The 15,085-nt window shown below is 33.8% G+C and overlaps 1 protein-coding gene across 1 annotated transcript in view; it reads right to left on the reverse strand.

The window, feature by feature from the left end:
- LOC149796872 (uncharacterized) overlaps positions 1-15,085 on the reverse strand; it is a 184,677-nt gene that overhangs the window by 144,613 nt on the left and 24,979 nt on the right. The window contains exons 3-7 of the mRNA XM_089961520.1: positions 13,929-14,045; positions 3,896-4,051; positions 2,459-2,590; positions 1,963-2,128; positions 461-614 (exon numbers count right to left, since the gene is read on the reverse strand). Of these exons, the coding sequence (XP_089817646.1) occupies positions 461-614; positions 1,963-2,128; positions 2,459-2,590; positions 3,896-4,051; positions 13,929-14,045 (725 nt within the window). The remainder of the gene's footprint in view (positions 1-460; positions 615-1,962; positions 2,129-2,458; positions 2,591-3,895; positions 4,052-13,928; positions 14,046-15,085) is intronic.

Genomic DNA, 15,085 nt, shown 5'->3' on the forward strand with positions numbered 1-15,085 from the left:
GATATTGTTTATGTGAAAATTTGAACCAAAGGACCATATCTTGCAAGTGTATTCATAACAAGATATATGTTTGACTAAACCCATAGATACATCAGGTGTCATGTCAGCCATGACTGTATTCATACAATCAGCATCTCAATAAAGTATGATACCAGAGAACCCATTTTACAAAAAAAATTCCATTTTAGATTAGTTAACATGAGTGTGAAAATATCACATCTCACTGAATTTACTAAAATCTCACAAAATATTTGTCAAAATCTCACAGTCTTAGGCAAAACCAGTTTCACAAGCATGCATATGGGCTTCAGGCAATTATTAAGCATTTGATTCAATAAATTTTTTCCTGGTGATTTCCCTTAGGTACCAAAAGAGAATCTCATTACGATGGCCAACCATTATTGAAAGGGAGATAATTACAACTGCTTTCAATATCAAGCAGGTATTGTCCATGACCCACCTTGTTCTTGCTGAAGTAATCATTAAGATCCTCTATAGCCACATCATGACATTCAGACACACTGTACAGGTTCAAAAACTGTATCCATGGCAACACTTTCAAGCATTTATCAAAAAGTGCTGTTGTAACCACTTCTCCACAGAATATTATACATCTACAAAGAAAAAATAGAGCTTGTTTTCATTTTGAACTTTGAATTCAAGCTTTTATCTTCCTGTGGAAAGTAAAATTAAATATTCTAAACAATTTTCAGTTGGTCTTCAAATCTGCCGGAGATGAACACACCACATCAATATGCTTATCAGGAATTCTATCACTTGGTTTGCAGAATCTAGGCAGTCCATCTGGAATAGCTTGTATGTTCACTGAAAGCATCAAACCAATACAGTTATATTTCATTTACATATGAGCCTATACATACATGTGCAGTCAGAACAATGAATGTCCAGTGATAGTAAATGGTGAACCCATTTTGCCAATACCAGAACCTTGATCTCCACATAGACTTTTGATGAACAATAACCACTAACCACTAGTCCTCACTAATTATATATATTATTCTTTTCTCTTCACCTCTGCTGCTATTTGTCACCTAAAGACTGTCCAAATGCTGGTTTCTCATTAGATTCATATATGTAGTCTAAGTGACTGGTTTCTCATTTGACTCATGCAGTCCAAATGACTGGTTTCTCATTAGACTCATGTAGTCTAAATGATTGGTTTCTCATTTGACTTATGACATCTAAATGACTATTTTCTCATTTGACTTGTAAAGTCTAAATGACATGACTGGTCTCTCATTAGACTCATGCAGTATAAATGACTGGTTTCTCATTAGGCTTCTACTGTTCTTTGGGACCAAAGAAATAGTGTAAATTTGAACTGATCTTCAATTTTGTCCAAAAACCGACTAGGAATGAAAATTACAAGGTATACTGATCAACTTTTTACATTAATACATGCTGGACTATTTATTTGATAATTCTTTGAATGCTGTATATACATGACCTCTAAATTGTTTATGCGCACTAATCTGTAAAACTTAGCTTATAAATATTGTTCAACTGCAAACTGCACAGACCCAGATCTGCCACCACAAAAGGTGCCAACATAGCTGGGTCTATGCAATTTGTTAGGAAGGAGTTATCAGTAGAACAAACAACAATGATCCTGATCTTCCAGTATGGCAGATTAGGGTCCATCTTGTCTGCAGTTGGAATACACTTATAAATGAGTTTAGATGGTAAATGGTAAGTTTCTCCTATATGTTTCAATATGTGAACACATGCTTCATAATCTTATAACCCATCGGCATGTACATTGTACTAATTGTTTACTGTATACAAACAGCTATTCACTGACACTTTGAAAATACATATTTATTTATTTATTACTAGTTTTTCAATTAGTTAGTTGGTTATAACATTGGTTAGTTACTTATTCAATGATGAAATAACTTTAAAAATAGATAAATCAAGTTAATAAGCAATTACTCAACAGACCTGAGTGACTTAAGATCCCTTTCAAAGTCCAACCCCGAGGTGTTGAGGACAGCTTCAAGTAGAGAGGGGGTAAACAACATACGTGTTATCTGGTTCACTCTCAGATACTCACACAATAGCGGAGGGTCATAGATCACTGTGTTTGGGATTACATACATTGGAATACCTGAAAATGCAGAAATACCTTGATAAGTCTTTCCTTAATTTTGTCAACAAATTTGTATTAAATTTAATCTAATATGATACACATCTCTGATAATTTAAAACATTACTTTTTATATCATACTATTCTGATCTATATTTTTTATAATTAATTTAATATTTCATTCAGTTCTGATAATGCAAAAGGTGCAGTGAAATTTTGTTTAAAGAATTCACTTAGAAGTCTGTAAATATGGGAGTACTTCTAATTTTGAAATAGTGTCTGCTTATTTACACATAATGACACTGTAGAACTGGCATTTTTTTTTTGAGAAAAAATATCAGATATACAAACCTTTCATAAGTGGCCTGAGCATCTCCCACACATAGAATACATTGCAGGCCTCCCTGTCTGTATCAGTGTAGGGATACAAAACATGACGGGAGTGATATGAGAATACTGCACCTCTGTGAGGACACATAATACCTTGAAGAAGAAAAAAAGAAATAAACAACTAGAGCTATTCCTATGACTTCCCATGACAAATTCCTTCCTGCCCCTTTTTCACACAGTACCAATCTGTCCTAAAAACTCTGCCACCCCCATCCCAAACCCCAATGCCTTCAGACTATTGTGACGTTTTGGATTTATAAACAAAATTCTATTAAATGTTTTCTGTTTTTTACATATGACTGTATCCATAAAGCTTTATTTTTTTAAACATAATAAAAAATGAAACTCTCTGACACATGTAATACTTGACTCTTCCAAAGGTAGGACTGAAAGAATACAAATGTTGTGCACTTGGTTAAAATAAAAAGAAGAAATAAAACAAAGGTACACCTAATTTTGCTAGTTAATTGGTTAAAGGAAAGTGTGTGTTGTCAATAGTTTCCCTTCTGAACTGTCAAGTGCCTGTAATTTTCATGGAGAGTTTCAGGAGAATAATGTAGGGTTAGGTGAATGGGTACTTGAAGGGTATCGCAATGTTCCCATATGAGATTAAAGAGTTGAGACAACAAGAATTAAAGCCAGTAAGGAACCAACAAGGTGCTGGAGGGCAAGAATGTTTTTCCACACAAAATTTTCTACTCCCAAAAACTTGAAGAAAAACAATTTCTTGTACTGATTCGTTAAAAAAAAGACTGAATTATTCTATCCATCAATTTAGCTGCAAAAATATCTTCTGATAAAATAAAGAATTATCCTGGTTGGAAAGAAAATCATAGCCCACCCCCAGTGGTATATTCGCAAAGGAAAGAATCTGTCTCATCCTTTCAGACATCAGTGGATCAGGGGTTGGGTGAGATGAAGCTAGTGTGTCCCCCCCCACCCCGAAAAAAAGAGTGAGTGCAAAACAACCAAAAAGTTTCCTAGGGTAAGTTTTCTTGAAAAATTATGTTCTGGAAATGCTTAAAATGCAAAAGCTTCTGAGGGCTTCACCACTGGGCACTCACAGACCCCTTGCCATCTTATTTAATCCTCTTCCCAAAGATATTCCTGGATCTGCTCCTCTGAGAAAAAATATTATATTGCAACCCAACTTAAAATAGCCCTAACCATGAGTCAAAATCCCTGAATAGATGGATGGACAGACAGACAGATAGATAGATAGATTGGTATATAGGTATATAAATAGATAAACAAACAGACAGACAGATAGATAGATAGACAGACAGACAGACCAATAGATAGATAGATAGATAGGTATATAGGTATATAAATAGACAGACAGACAGACAGACAGACAGATAGATAGATAGATAGATAGATAGATATATAAAAAGTCACCTTTTGGTTTGCCTGTTGTTCCAGATGAATATACAACATATGCCAGACTGTCAAGTGTCACGCTTGTTGGGGGTGGTATGTTGTCACACGAGTCATTCTCCTTCTGTAATACAGTTTTCCAGTCTCCTGCCAGACTTATCACATGATCACAAGTTCCTAAATGAAGACATGGGGACCCATACATTAATAAACAGTTCATTTTCTTTTTGTGTATTTGAGTCTGGTATCTAGGTTCCAAACAGCAACAAAAAGTGACAAAGCCTACAAATAAGGACAAAACTAACAAACTGATAAATAAATACCATAACAAAAGGAAATAAAACCAAAAAGAACAAAAGAAAATTATATCTGTAATTTACATAATGCTGATGTACATGTACTTTAATGGAGCATGACACAGGAATAATTATCAAATAGATAGCATCTAATTCAGTCTAAAACCATTAATATAGGTGAATAATTTTAGACTTAAGGAAAGAATTGAAATAGAAATAAATTTAAAAAATGAATATGGTGGCAGTTAATAAAATAAAGAGTCAATAAGGCTCCTGGCATTTACTGAGCTTGTCAAGAAATCAGGTTTACCAGTAACTGATACATTCTAATATTTATTGGTATCTGATAATAATAATACTTAATATTTATTGGTATCTGATGCATTCTAATATTTACCAGTAACTGATACATTCTAATATTTACCAGTATCTGGTGCATTCTAATATTTACCAGTATCTGATACATTCTAATATTTACCAGTATCAGATGCATTCTAATATTTACTGGTATCTGATACATTCTAATATTTACCAGTAACTGATACATTCTAATATTTACCAGTATCTGGTGCATTGTAATATTTACTGGTATCTGATACATTCTAATATTTACCGGTAACTGAGGGGCCCCAAGTGGCCAAGTGGTCTAAAGTGCTCTCCGTTACGGATCACTGCCATCTCACCTCTGTCTGCATGGGTTTGAGTCTAGGATTCGGGCAATGTGGGTATGTGAGAAAGCTTGCCAGTAGCTTCTCGTGGGTCGGTGGTTCTTCCCGGGGTTTTCCCAGGTTCTTCCTCTGCCATACATAGCCTATCGTGTGCTGAAAAATGGCGTTAAACCCCACAACACCAACACCAACACTGGTAACTGATACATTCTAATATTTACCAGTATCTGATACATTCTAATATTTACTGGTAACTGATACATTCTAATATTTACCCATATCTGATGCATTCTAATATTTACCAGTATCTGATGCATTCTAATATTTACCAGTATCTGATACGTTCTAATATTTAACCATATCTGATACATTCTAATATTTACCAGTAACTGATACATTCTAATATTTACCAGTATCTGATGCATTCTAATATTTACTTGTATCTGATACATTCTAATATTTACTGGTAACTGATGCATTCTAATATTTACTGGTATCTGATGCATTCTAATATTTACTGGTATCCGATACATTCTAATATTTACCGGTAACTGATACATTCTAATATTTACTGGTATCTGATACATTCTAATATTTAGGTAATGATGCCAAGGTCCTAAAACCCTATCAACAAGGCTCTGATAATTCAATATTGCATTGCAGTTAACTATCTGATATATAAATTGTATAGGAGGGGTGGTGATTGCAAGGCATGTTGAAAATCAAGGGCATGGTAGGTCCTAACCATTTATTTTTGAGCAAAAGAGGATTTTGCAACTGACCAGAATTTTTCTTCTGCTTTCATTGCAAGATGATTTAATATAAGAGATAGAACAAGGACTTTTTTTTGACAAATCAGAGCAGGATATTTATTTTCAAACTTTGGGTATGGTTGGATGGACATAATTTGATTTGAAAAAATGCCTGCCCTACTCTCCCCTTAAACAATAGTCAGTCTGTTAGCACCAAAGTTTACACTAGTACCCCTAGTGTTTGAGTTACCCAACCCACAATATCACTTGTATCACATAAAAGAATATTGTCCAGCTCATTTACTGTACGACTTTACTTTCCAAATTTTTATGATCAACTCTTTTTTGTACAGGTCATATATCATTATGCACCTTTATCTAGCATTTCTTTTTTCTAATGTTGCATTCCTTATTAAAATAAATGTTTCCATTCATTTTCAACTGCTTATGTGTTATGCTCATGTTTCTTCCAATGTCAGCATCATCTTATTTGTTCATGTATTGTTATGCATCTATTGTCTAAAAATAAGTAATAGAAAAGAGTGAAGACAAAAAGCATTGTAAAATTTAACAAATAATTTATTTCCCTAGACCACAAAGTAAAAAACATAAGAAAATGAACTTGCGGTATTGCGAACTAAATCCAAATTTTAACCCAAGAATTAAAACACAAGTCCTATCAATGAAAAGTCCTAAGTCAATCACAGTTCAAATCCCAATGAAAATCCAAGATGGAGGATGATGACATATGCAATAGTCAGCATTGTACTGGTGTGTCAACATTCTCTTGTTGAATCACAGAAAATAGTATTCCAGTTTTTGAATTCTGTATACATTCCAGTAAATATTTTTGTCCAAGAATTATCAAAGCACTTTACTATTTCTAGGGAAAACAATCACTTGAAATTCAATAATTTGAAGAAAATAAAAATTCAGCCCCAATCTAGACACAACATAAAACAACTTGACTTCTCAAGTGTTAAGGCATGACTGATATAATTCTTATCTGAAAATCTATTATAAGAATAACTAAAATGCAAAACAGATTCGCAGATAAGGGTCAAGAGTTCATACTTCTGGAAAAATAGAAGTTTGTTTATGAATTAACACATGCCTCATGTCACATAGACCAGGTATGACCATGATTCAACTCAATGATTCTTACTCTGAGAAAGATTTTTAAAAAAAATGAAAAACATTGTTTACCAAAACTGTCACTGATTTTAAGGTCAGTAACTAGATACAATGTTTCTATTATTAGGTATTTACATGAATGAAAAAGATATATAAAACAAAACAATCAAGTCAAACAGAACTGAACTTATTTATGAAAAAAGTTAAGTCCAGTAAACAATATTACATTACAATAACATGTAACGGAATACAAATATTTGGAAACTAACAGACAAACAATTATTTTAAATATACATAACGGTACATTAAACAGTGTTGCAATATGTGAACATGACCATTCAATGTCATTTTGTTCACACATTTTGGACCATTTTGAACACAGGACAGGAATTGATGATGTTATCTGTAATCAAGGGCTTCTTGGGTGGACATTCAAGCCATATTTAAGGAAACGTTTGAAACATTTTGTCATGTAGATTTGACTGCTTCTTGATAACATTCCACTGCTGAAAGAAATATTTTATCATTTCATACAGTTTCCATACAATTCTATGTCAATATACTTACAGAAATATCAGTCAACTGTGGAAACAAGTTAAACAGGACAATGAGAAAATAAAATATGCTGAATTGAAAAAAATGGTGAAATGAACAGTGTACCTGCATATCAGACAAGCAAATGTCAGATTGGGCTGGTGAATGACCAGTGGCAAGCAAATATTATTGACATGCAACTATACAGAAAATGCAATCATAATAAGTATGTTTAAACAGTGATGAATATTTTCTCAAAATATGTTTGGGCTGAAAAAGAATAGAAACAAAAAAGGAGATGATATACATAATACTTTCAGAGAAGTCTTCAATTAGTGAAAGCCTGCAAGATGCAGACTGATGGCGGAGAAGAGTTTTGCAACAGTAGAGTCAATGATTTGTTATGAAAAGGAAAACGTCGAGGTATTTTCAACTTAATGAGACAGGTTTAAATGTTTAATAGAACTTTAAAGACAGGAATAGGGAAATTTTTCACTCAAAATGAAAACAGAATATCAGTTAATTTTTCACCAAGTGGAATTGCTGGCCACAATAACACTCATCACAAATCAATATCCATGACTCCACTTCAAGCAAACAAGGCATAAAACAGGTAAAGAGTGAGGATGAACCATCTGGTTATTTTGCATCTGATACATTTGAAACACATATATTTCAAAATTAGTAAACCAGTTGAAAATTTAAAATACAAAACAATACATCAAAAGGGCGACCTTCCTAACTTTGAATTATTTTTTTTAAATCAGTCAGGTAAATTTTAGTGGTCTGGTAGCTTAGAAATTTGAGGATCTTGTTGCAAAATACATATATCTCTTCTACATAATGGCTGATAGGCCAAAATCATACTTTCAGACATTATGTCAAAATTAGATAAAATGGTTGAATTAATTGATCACAAGTTTCAAACACTTACAAACACAGCTCCTTATCCTCGTCCTGCAATTCAATTTTATGCTTTCTATTCAGTGCTACGATACATACTTTTAAGATGCATCTAATATACTATACGAGATAACACTTCCTACACTGAACAATTTCGCATACAAACCCTTAAAACATTTTTGATAACTGTACTTTAAACTTTGACAGCAATGATTCTGTTAACAGATACAAAGCACTGTGTGACATGTGCTTTTGTTGTTGTTGTAGGGTTTAACGCCACTTTTCAGCACAAGATAGGCTATACATGGCGGCCAGTATAAATGGTGGAGGAAGAACCCGGGAAAACCTCAGAAAGAACCACCGACCCACGAGATGGGATTTTTTGAAGAATCTACCTGATTGGGCAGCATGGATGGTGACAACTACCCGGTATGTAGTATTTCATACTGGGATTTGCCAATGGATATGTACTAGAGTTTCCAGATTGAATTTTACTCAGTATATGAAATCTGATGTTTGAATTTAAAATATATTTTACCTGACGATGATGCATTCAAATCAAATAATATATACATAAAGCAATGTAATCTGATTTGCAACAATTCTGAGATTCCACCACATCTTGACTGCAGAGAGCTAAATGGGAAAAAAGTGGGGGACTGATAATGTATGGGCAAAACCCATATGGAAATAATTATCTGATTGTACTTATCAGGAAACAGATTGTACGATTAAATAAGGAATGTTGAATACCAAGTTTCATGTAGTTTGAAAAGTAAAGTTATATATATATATATAAACTGACTACGAGCAGTGCAAAACTAGTATCTAGCTAGCTTAGGCGCTTTCGACTCTTAATGAGTCTTTTTCAAAGGCAAATACAAAGCATAGACAAGACAAACAAATAAAACAGACAAACTGTTGTCTTTGTAAAACTTTATATGACTATGACTTGTTGCGGATGTTGAAAGATACTTTATATTGACCTAGAATCGATGAGCCATAGCGTCATCTGTTATTTTATGTAAATTTATGTACAAGCAAATTATATCCCGGATATTTCATTGTTATTGTTGTAATTATAGGTTATTGGTTCAATTTGGGTGACTAATAAGCAAATTTAGAGAATTATTGAAAAGAGAATATGCCGGCTGCAAAAAGATAATTTTATTTGTGAATGGCTGTCTTTTTCTAGTCTTCTTGGATTAAACCGTTTGGTTTCAGTGTTCTAAAGTGGCATATCCGGTAAGATTCCTTTTCTTTCCTGGTTTCGGAACTCCATATGGAATTGTGAGCAATTGATATAAGTGTTATATCATTGAAAGTGTGGCCATGGGAGGAGAAGTGTTCTGCAACTGGGCTCCTGTACAGCTTCTTTGACAAAGAATATTCTCATATTCTCTTTTCAATAATTCTCTAAATTTGCTTATTGGTCACCCAATAACATATAATTATTACTATAACAATGAAATATCCAGGATATAATTTACGCGTACATAAATTTGCATAAAATAACAGATGACGCTATGGCTCATCCATTTCTAGGTCAATATAAAATATCTTTCAGCATCCGCAACAAGTCATAGTCATGTAAAGTTTGTTTTTCTTGTCTACGGTTTGTATTTGCCTCTGAATAAGACTCATTAACAGTCGAAAGCGCTTAGGCCATCTAGATGCTAGTTTTCCACTTTCGTAGTCAGTTTATTACATTTATTTTAATCACTCCCTGACAAACGTGATCCCTTGCTTTATCCAGTGCACTTGAAAGGACTGTTATTCGCCATATTATTTGTATTCTTTATATATATATATATATATATATATATATATATATATATATATATATATATATATATATACATATATATATATATATATATATATATATATATATATATATATATATATATATATATATATATAACACGCATAAGCTGAATCTGAAAGGCTAAAACTGTTTTGATTTAATCCGTCAACAGAATTGAGGTCTTCCTTCGATTGTACATCTGAAGGTATGATCTAAAGGGAGAAAACATAAAATATTGAGAAGTTCACAATCTGTTTCAAAAGTTAATTACAGCAGTCATTTCTATCAATATATAAATATTTGTTTATTTTATAATCAATACTATTTATATGATGTTTCTAAATTGTCACGTGTCTCTTTATCATTTAAGACTTGTAAACCATTGTCAAACCTGGAAGTAGAAATATAACCTTCATGATCATTATTATTTGCATACTGTTTTTTCTATTCTTCACGTTTTATTGCCGGACTGTGATGGATTAGTTATCCAGTCATTAGAATACCAATTTTTGTTACTAGAGTATTGATGGTATGGTTTAATCCTAGCTTAACGGAGTCACTGAATTGCCTTCAATTTATATTAACCATCTGCATATTTATGTCACTTGGTAACATAAAGATACTGTCACTTCCAACATTTTAATCAAATTTCACTTTTGAATCCACCTTTGTTTTGTTGATCTTTTATCACAATATTTCATATTTTATAACGTTAGCAAGATAAACATTTTAAAATATAGATTATGCGGTGCACCTCACCCCAGGTCACGAAACCATGTACCAGAATGCAATACAACGGCACAATTAAACACAGCATAGCTTACTACAAATGCAATGTCTTAAGAACTATTGATAAAGGTAGCAATGACAGATGTAATAAAATCACAGACCTAACAAAACAGACTGGTGAGAATACGATTTGTTATGCACAATATTGTTCAGTCTAAATAAAAACCAGTATTCTTACAACAATTTTTGTGAAACTAAACAGCGAAGACTTAATATTTTTCTCAAGTATATACACTCATCTTTACACTGAGGTTGTTATATTTCAAGTAAACAAATTACTTTGCTTACTAGTTAAAGGTAAAATAAGACTTTGGGTTTATGTTCTACAAAGGAGATAGACACATACATACTATCTCGAAGAGAAACCTATTTTAATAATTGGATGGATAAACAACGAAGGATCTTTTATATCACAATGTAAGATAACACATGCCGCAGAATAAAGACGTGTTACTTATAAATAAATCAATAGTTCAAGCAGACGTAATTACGGAGAAAAAATTAAATTAAAACAAATCTAAAACACTGGATTACTTGGGCAAAGGATTGAAAGGACAAGGTAAGTTGTCAAAGATTTTAAGCAACATGATGATGCTTTTGGTCTGTACGCTTCTACTAGCCCAGACAATTCATATATAACTTGGAAAGCATAGAAAGCAACACAAGTATTTAAACTAATTGTCTAACCATAACGAGCAATACGAGTACATATTAATTGCACTGATGATTAGTATCAGTGTGTATGATACCTACAAGGTTTTATCAAGAACGTCTTTACAAGAAAAGACTTTATTTACGTTCGTTTGTGACATTCCTAGCAAGAAGGAAATTATACCGATAGGATTTGAAGAACCCACTACAGCAGACCAAAGAATCACATACAGCTTTAGCAGCATTAGATCCAAACAAATGTTAAAAGTTACAATACTGTAAAAAAACAAATATCCAAATACATTGATTGAAGTGAATAATATTTCGTGTCTCTTAACATGAAGGTGAAAGGAGATGGTTATTATGCTGCGGTAGATAATTTGTGCAAAATGTAAGTAAAAGCCATCGCATTCTACGGATGCGGCCATCTTTTTACCTTGAATGGCAAAAATGATTTTACGTTATGGTCATGATTATTTGTTTAGATTTGAACAAGGTACTATGAGGACAAAATTTATGAAATTACGATCAAGAGCTGGCGACGCGAACATCCTGGTACTAAATGGTCAAACTTGTCAAAATAAATGCCAGTGCAACAAGACAAGAAAGACACCAGTCGATACATATAACTTTCTCTTTGTTCACTGGATTAATGCAACGCGTTTGTACTTGTACACCTCAGGGGAGGTCTTCGATCTTTTGTGTTGTTTAGGAAGCAGATCCAAATCCTTTAACTATAAGTAAAATTAACCTAGTTAATAAGCCCTTTCTGGGTCTTTGTCTAAAGTAGATAGACCTAGCCGCCGCTATAATTCTCGTAAGAATTTTAAGTAATCATCATGTTTTAAATGCAAAAAAAAAAAAAAATCCGCAGTTGAAACAAACTCCAGGCTTGGATGAAGAATTTTCAACAAATCGTGCAAAAGACGACCCTCTAACAAAGCGAACAGAAACAAAACGTGATACATTTCCATTTTGTTGCTAACACACGAGAATGACACAATCTCTAGTGTGCGGGAAATACATACTCAGAAGTGTAAAAATAAAAAGGCAACCAAACAATGAAGAAAAATACCTTGTGCTGCTAACGTATAAGAGTATGACGCGGTCTCTGGTGCATGGAATAGGTGGAGCACAAAATAAGATCCATGTGCGTAGGAAAAGAAATATGCTGTGCAATGTAACCTTCACATGGGGCTGTAGTTAGTGATGTTTCGATTTAACTACGCGTGGGGACATAATGTATATACAAGAATAGGCATTTTTAGGAACAAATTATAACAAATGTTAAATAATTAAATTGTTTTACACAAGCACACAGACACATAAATACTTAACATACTCTGTCTTGAGTTGTTATTTTATCCCATAAGCTCATTCATCATGCAGTAAGGAACCATTGTTAATTGCTTATATAGGTCTACCAGGATGATGGATTTATTTAAAGAGGTCTCTGTTCCCTTGATAACATTTAAATCATTCATAAATCAGCTGAAACTATCATGGCTAACCTTCGCCTAATCTATGAAAATGAAAATTAAAGTACAATCTGGTGAACTGCATACTGCATTTAGTTTTCTTCATGTGGCTTTAAACTCAGTGTTGTATATTCGAAACTTGTGCGTGATTTCATCGCCCAGAGCAAATAAGATATATCCGCCTGAATGATAAAATTTCCAGTTTGTAATTCAGTGCTAACCTCGGTCGTTTCACACATCACCATATCACTTCCTACTACTTAGTTCTGCTTTCCAATTTTTCTTCCAGGTCTCGTGAGTGCACAGACCGATACAGCCGTCCACAGTGTACGGGCACTGCACTTCATATGGGTTAATTGAAGAGCGCTTCACTACACATGGGTTCAATGAATATGTGACCATCTTGCAACAGATTCCTCCAGTGCCGTTCTGCGACATGGAATATAAACATTTCGCACTATTGTGGGCATAATTCAACAGAGTCTTATTACCATGCTTTCTTTTCGTTCCATTTTCGTTTGCCTTGCTTTATTGCTGCAGGTCATTTTCCTTTTTCCATTTTGGGCTACGCAGAGAGCGCTAGATGTGTCAGGCCCTCTCTTTGTTGTGGCGGTCGGAGCCCAAACTTTCAAGAACATGAGTTTCATTAAGTATGAAAGGTAAGGTTAAAAAATTATGAGGTGTGCATACAGAAGCTATGCCATTATATCAGTAACACTGATATGCATTTGTATAACTCTTAACTTGAATTATGTTTTATCTCTCTATATAATCTATACTGAAGTCACTAAAAGTGGCCTGTAGCAACAATAATGAAGTATGTTATTTTTTCTTCCCTAATTCTGAACTCTATGGACGCTCACCTTGCAGTGTCATTCTTGATGCAGTTATATGTTTCCTCGGTTTTGCTGTCCCTCGTGCTATAAACAAACACCTAAGCATAACATAATGCTGATGAAAACATGATGTTGTGACAAATACGGAGCATTTTAAGACAATTAACCTTCCAGAGAGAGAGAGAGAAAGAGAGAGAGAGATTTACCTCTGACGTTGTCTTCCAGATCTGGTTGTATCAATATAGCAACTGGCTTGCAATCCTCCAGAACAGAGTTCAGTAGAACCGGGGGATAAGATGTCTCCAGGGGCAGATAGGCGCCACCTGGGGGCAAGAATAGTGACTCAGAATTTAAAAATTATTGATTAGTGCTTGCTTGCAATTAAAATAAAGTGTCCCTCCAACGGTGCATGATCCCGCCTGGTCTGGGAAGGATCAAAAGTTAATCATCCTCTCTCGATTCCAGCAGCACGCTAACACCAAGACACCGTAGCAAAATCTTTGCAAGCAAAAGGTAGTAGATTCACTTCGTTCTACATGAAGTGGATCGACTACCTTTGGCTATTGAAGATGTTGCGGCGATGACCTAACTGAACTCAGAGAAAAGAAAAGAATAACATTAAAAATATCAGGAGCGGACAATTTTGCTTTATCGAGGACATACAATGGATACAAACGACACTTGCAATTTTCATTGCTATAAGAAATACGTCTTTCAACGTCATTTAAATTACTGTTTACTGACAATAATTAAGTGACTCAGTAAAAAGATGTTAATCTCCATGTATTTTCATGAATAGCAATTATGAAAGCATGAAGCTCCCATCGTCCGTTGAGGTATCTCTATACCAAGATAGCGTATGTTACTTCTAGAAGACGAGTTACTTATTATAAATAGGTATATGTTCTGCTAACATACTGTCATAATATTGCAACCTAAGTTTGTAAATTTGTTAGGTCTTCATAATCATGCCAAAAAATTATAACTAGGCAATTCGTCTTTTTGACGATGTCTTGGTCACGTATGCAATGCAAATATCTCCTCATGTCTGTACAAACATGTAAACAAATAACATTTGGTAACGTGTCTTGCAGACGTAAGAAAACGTGGTCTAAATCGCGTATTCAATACAAATATCTCCTCATGTTGACATAAGTATCATACTTCCATAATCTTTTTTCAAATGTATCTGCTTTTCAGAGAAATTTGCAAATATAACACATCCAACGCAAGTTCGGCTAAAAGTCAGCATGGTCAGTCTTGAGGATCAAAATGAACGATATATAAAAAAAATTATAAACTGGAGTGAAGTACCATCATACAGTATATATTATCCTCCAACAGCATGACTCATACCTAACAG

This window comes from Sinohyriopsis cumingii, chromosome 6, assembly GCF_028554795.1.
Source record: "Sinohyriopsis cumingii isolate HCF-2022 chromosome 6, ASM2855479v2, whole genome shotgun sequence".
NCBI lineage: Eukaryota > Metazoa > Mollusca > Bivalvia > Unionida > Unionidae > Sinohyriopsis > Sinohyriopsis cumingii.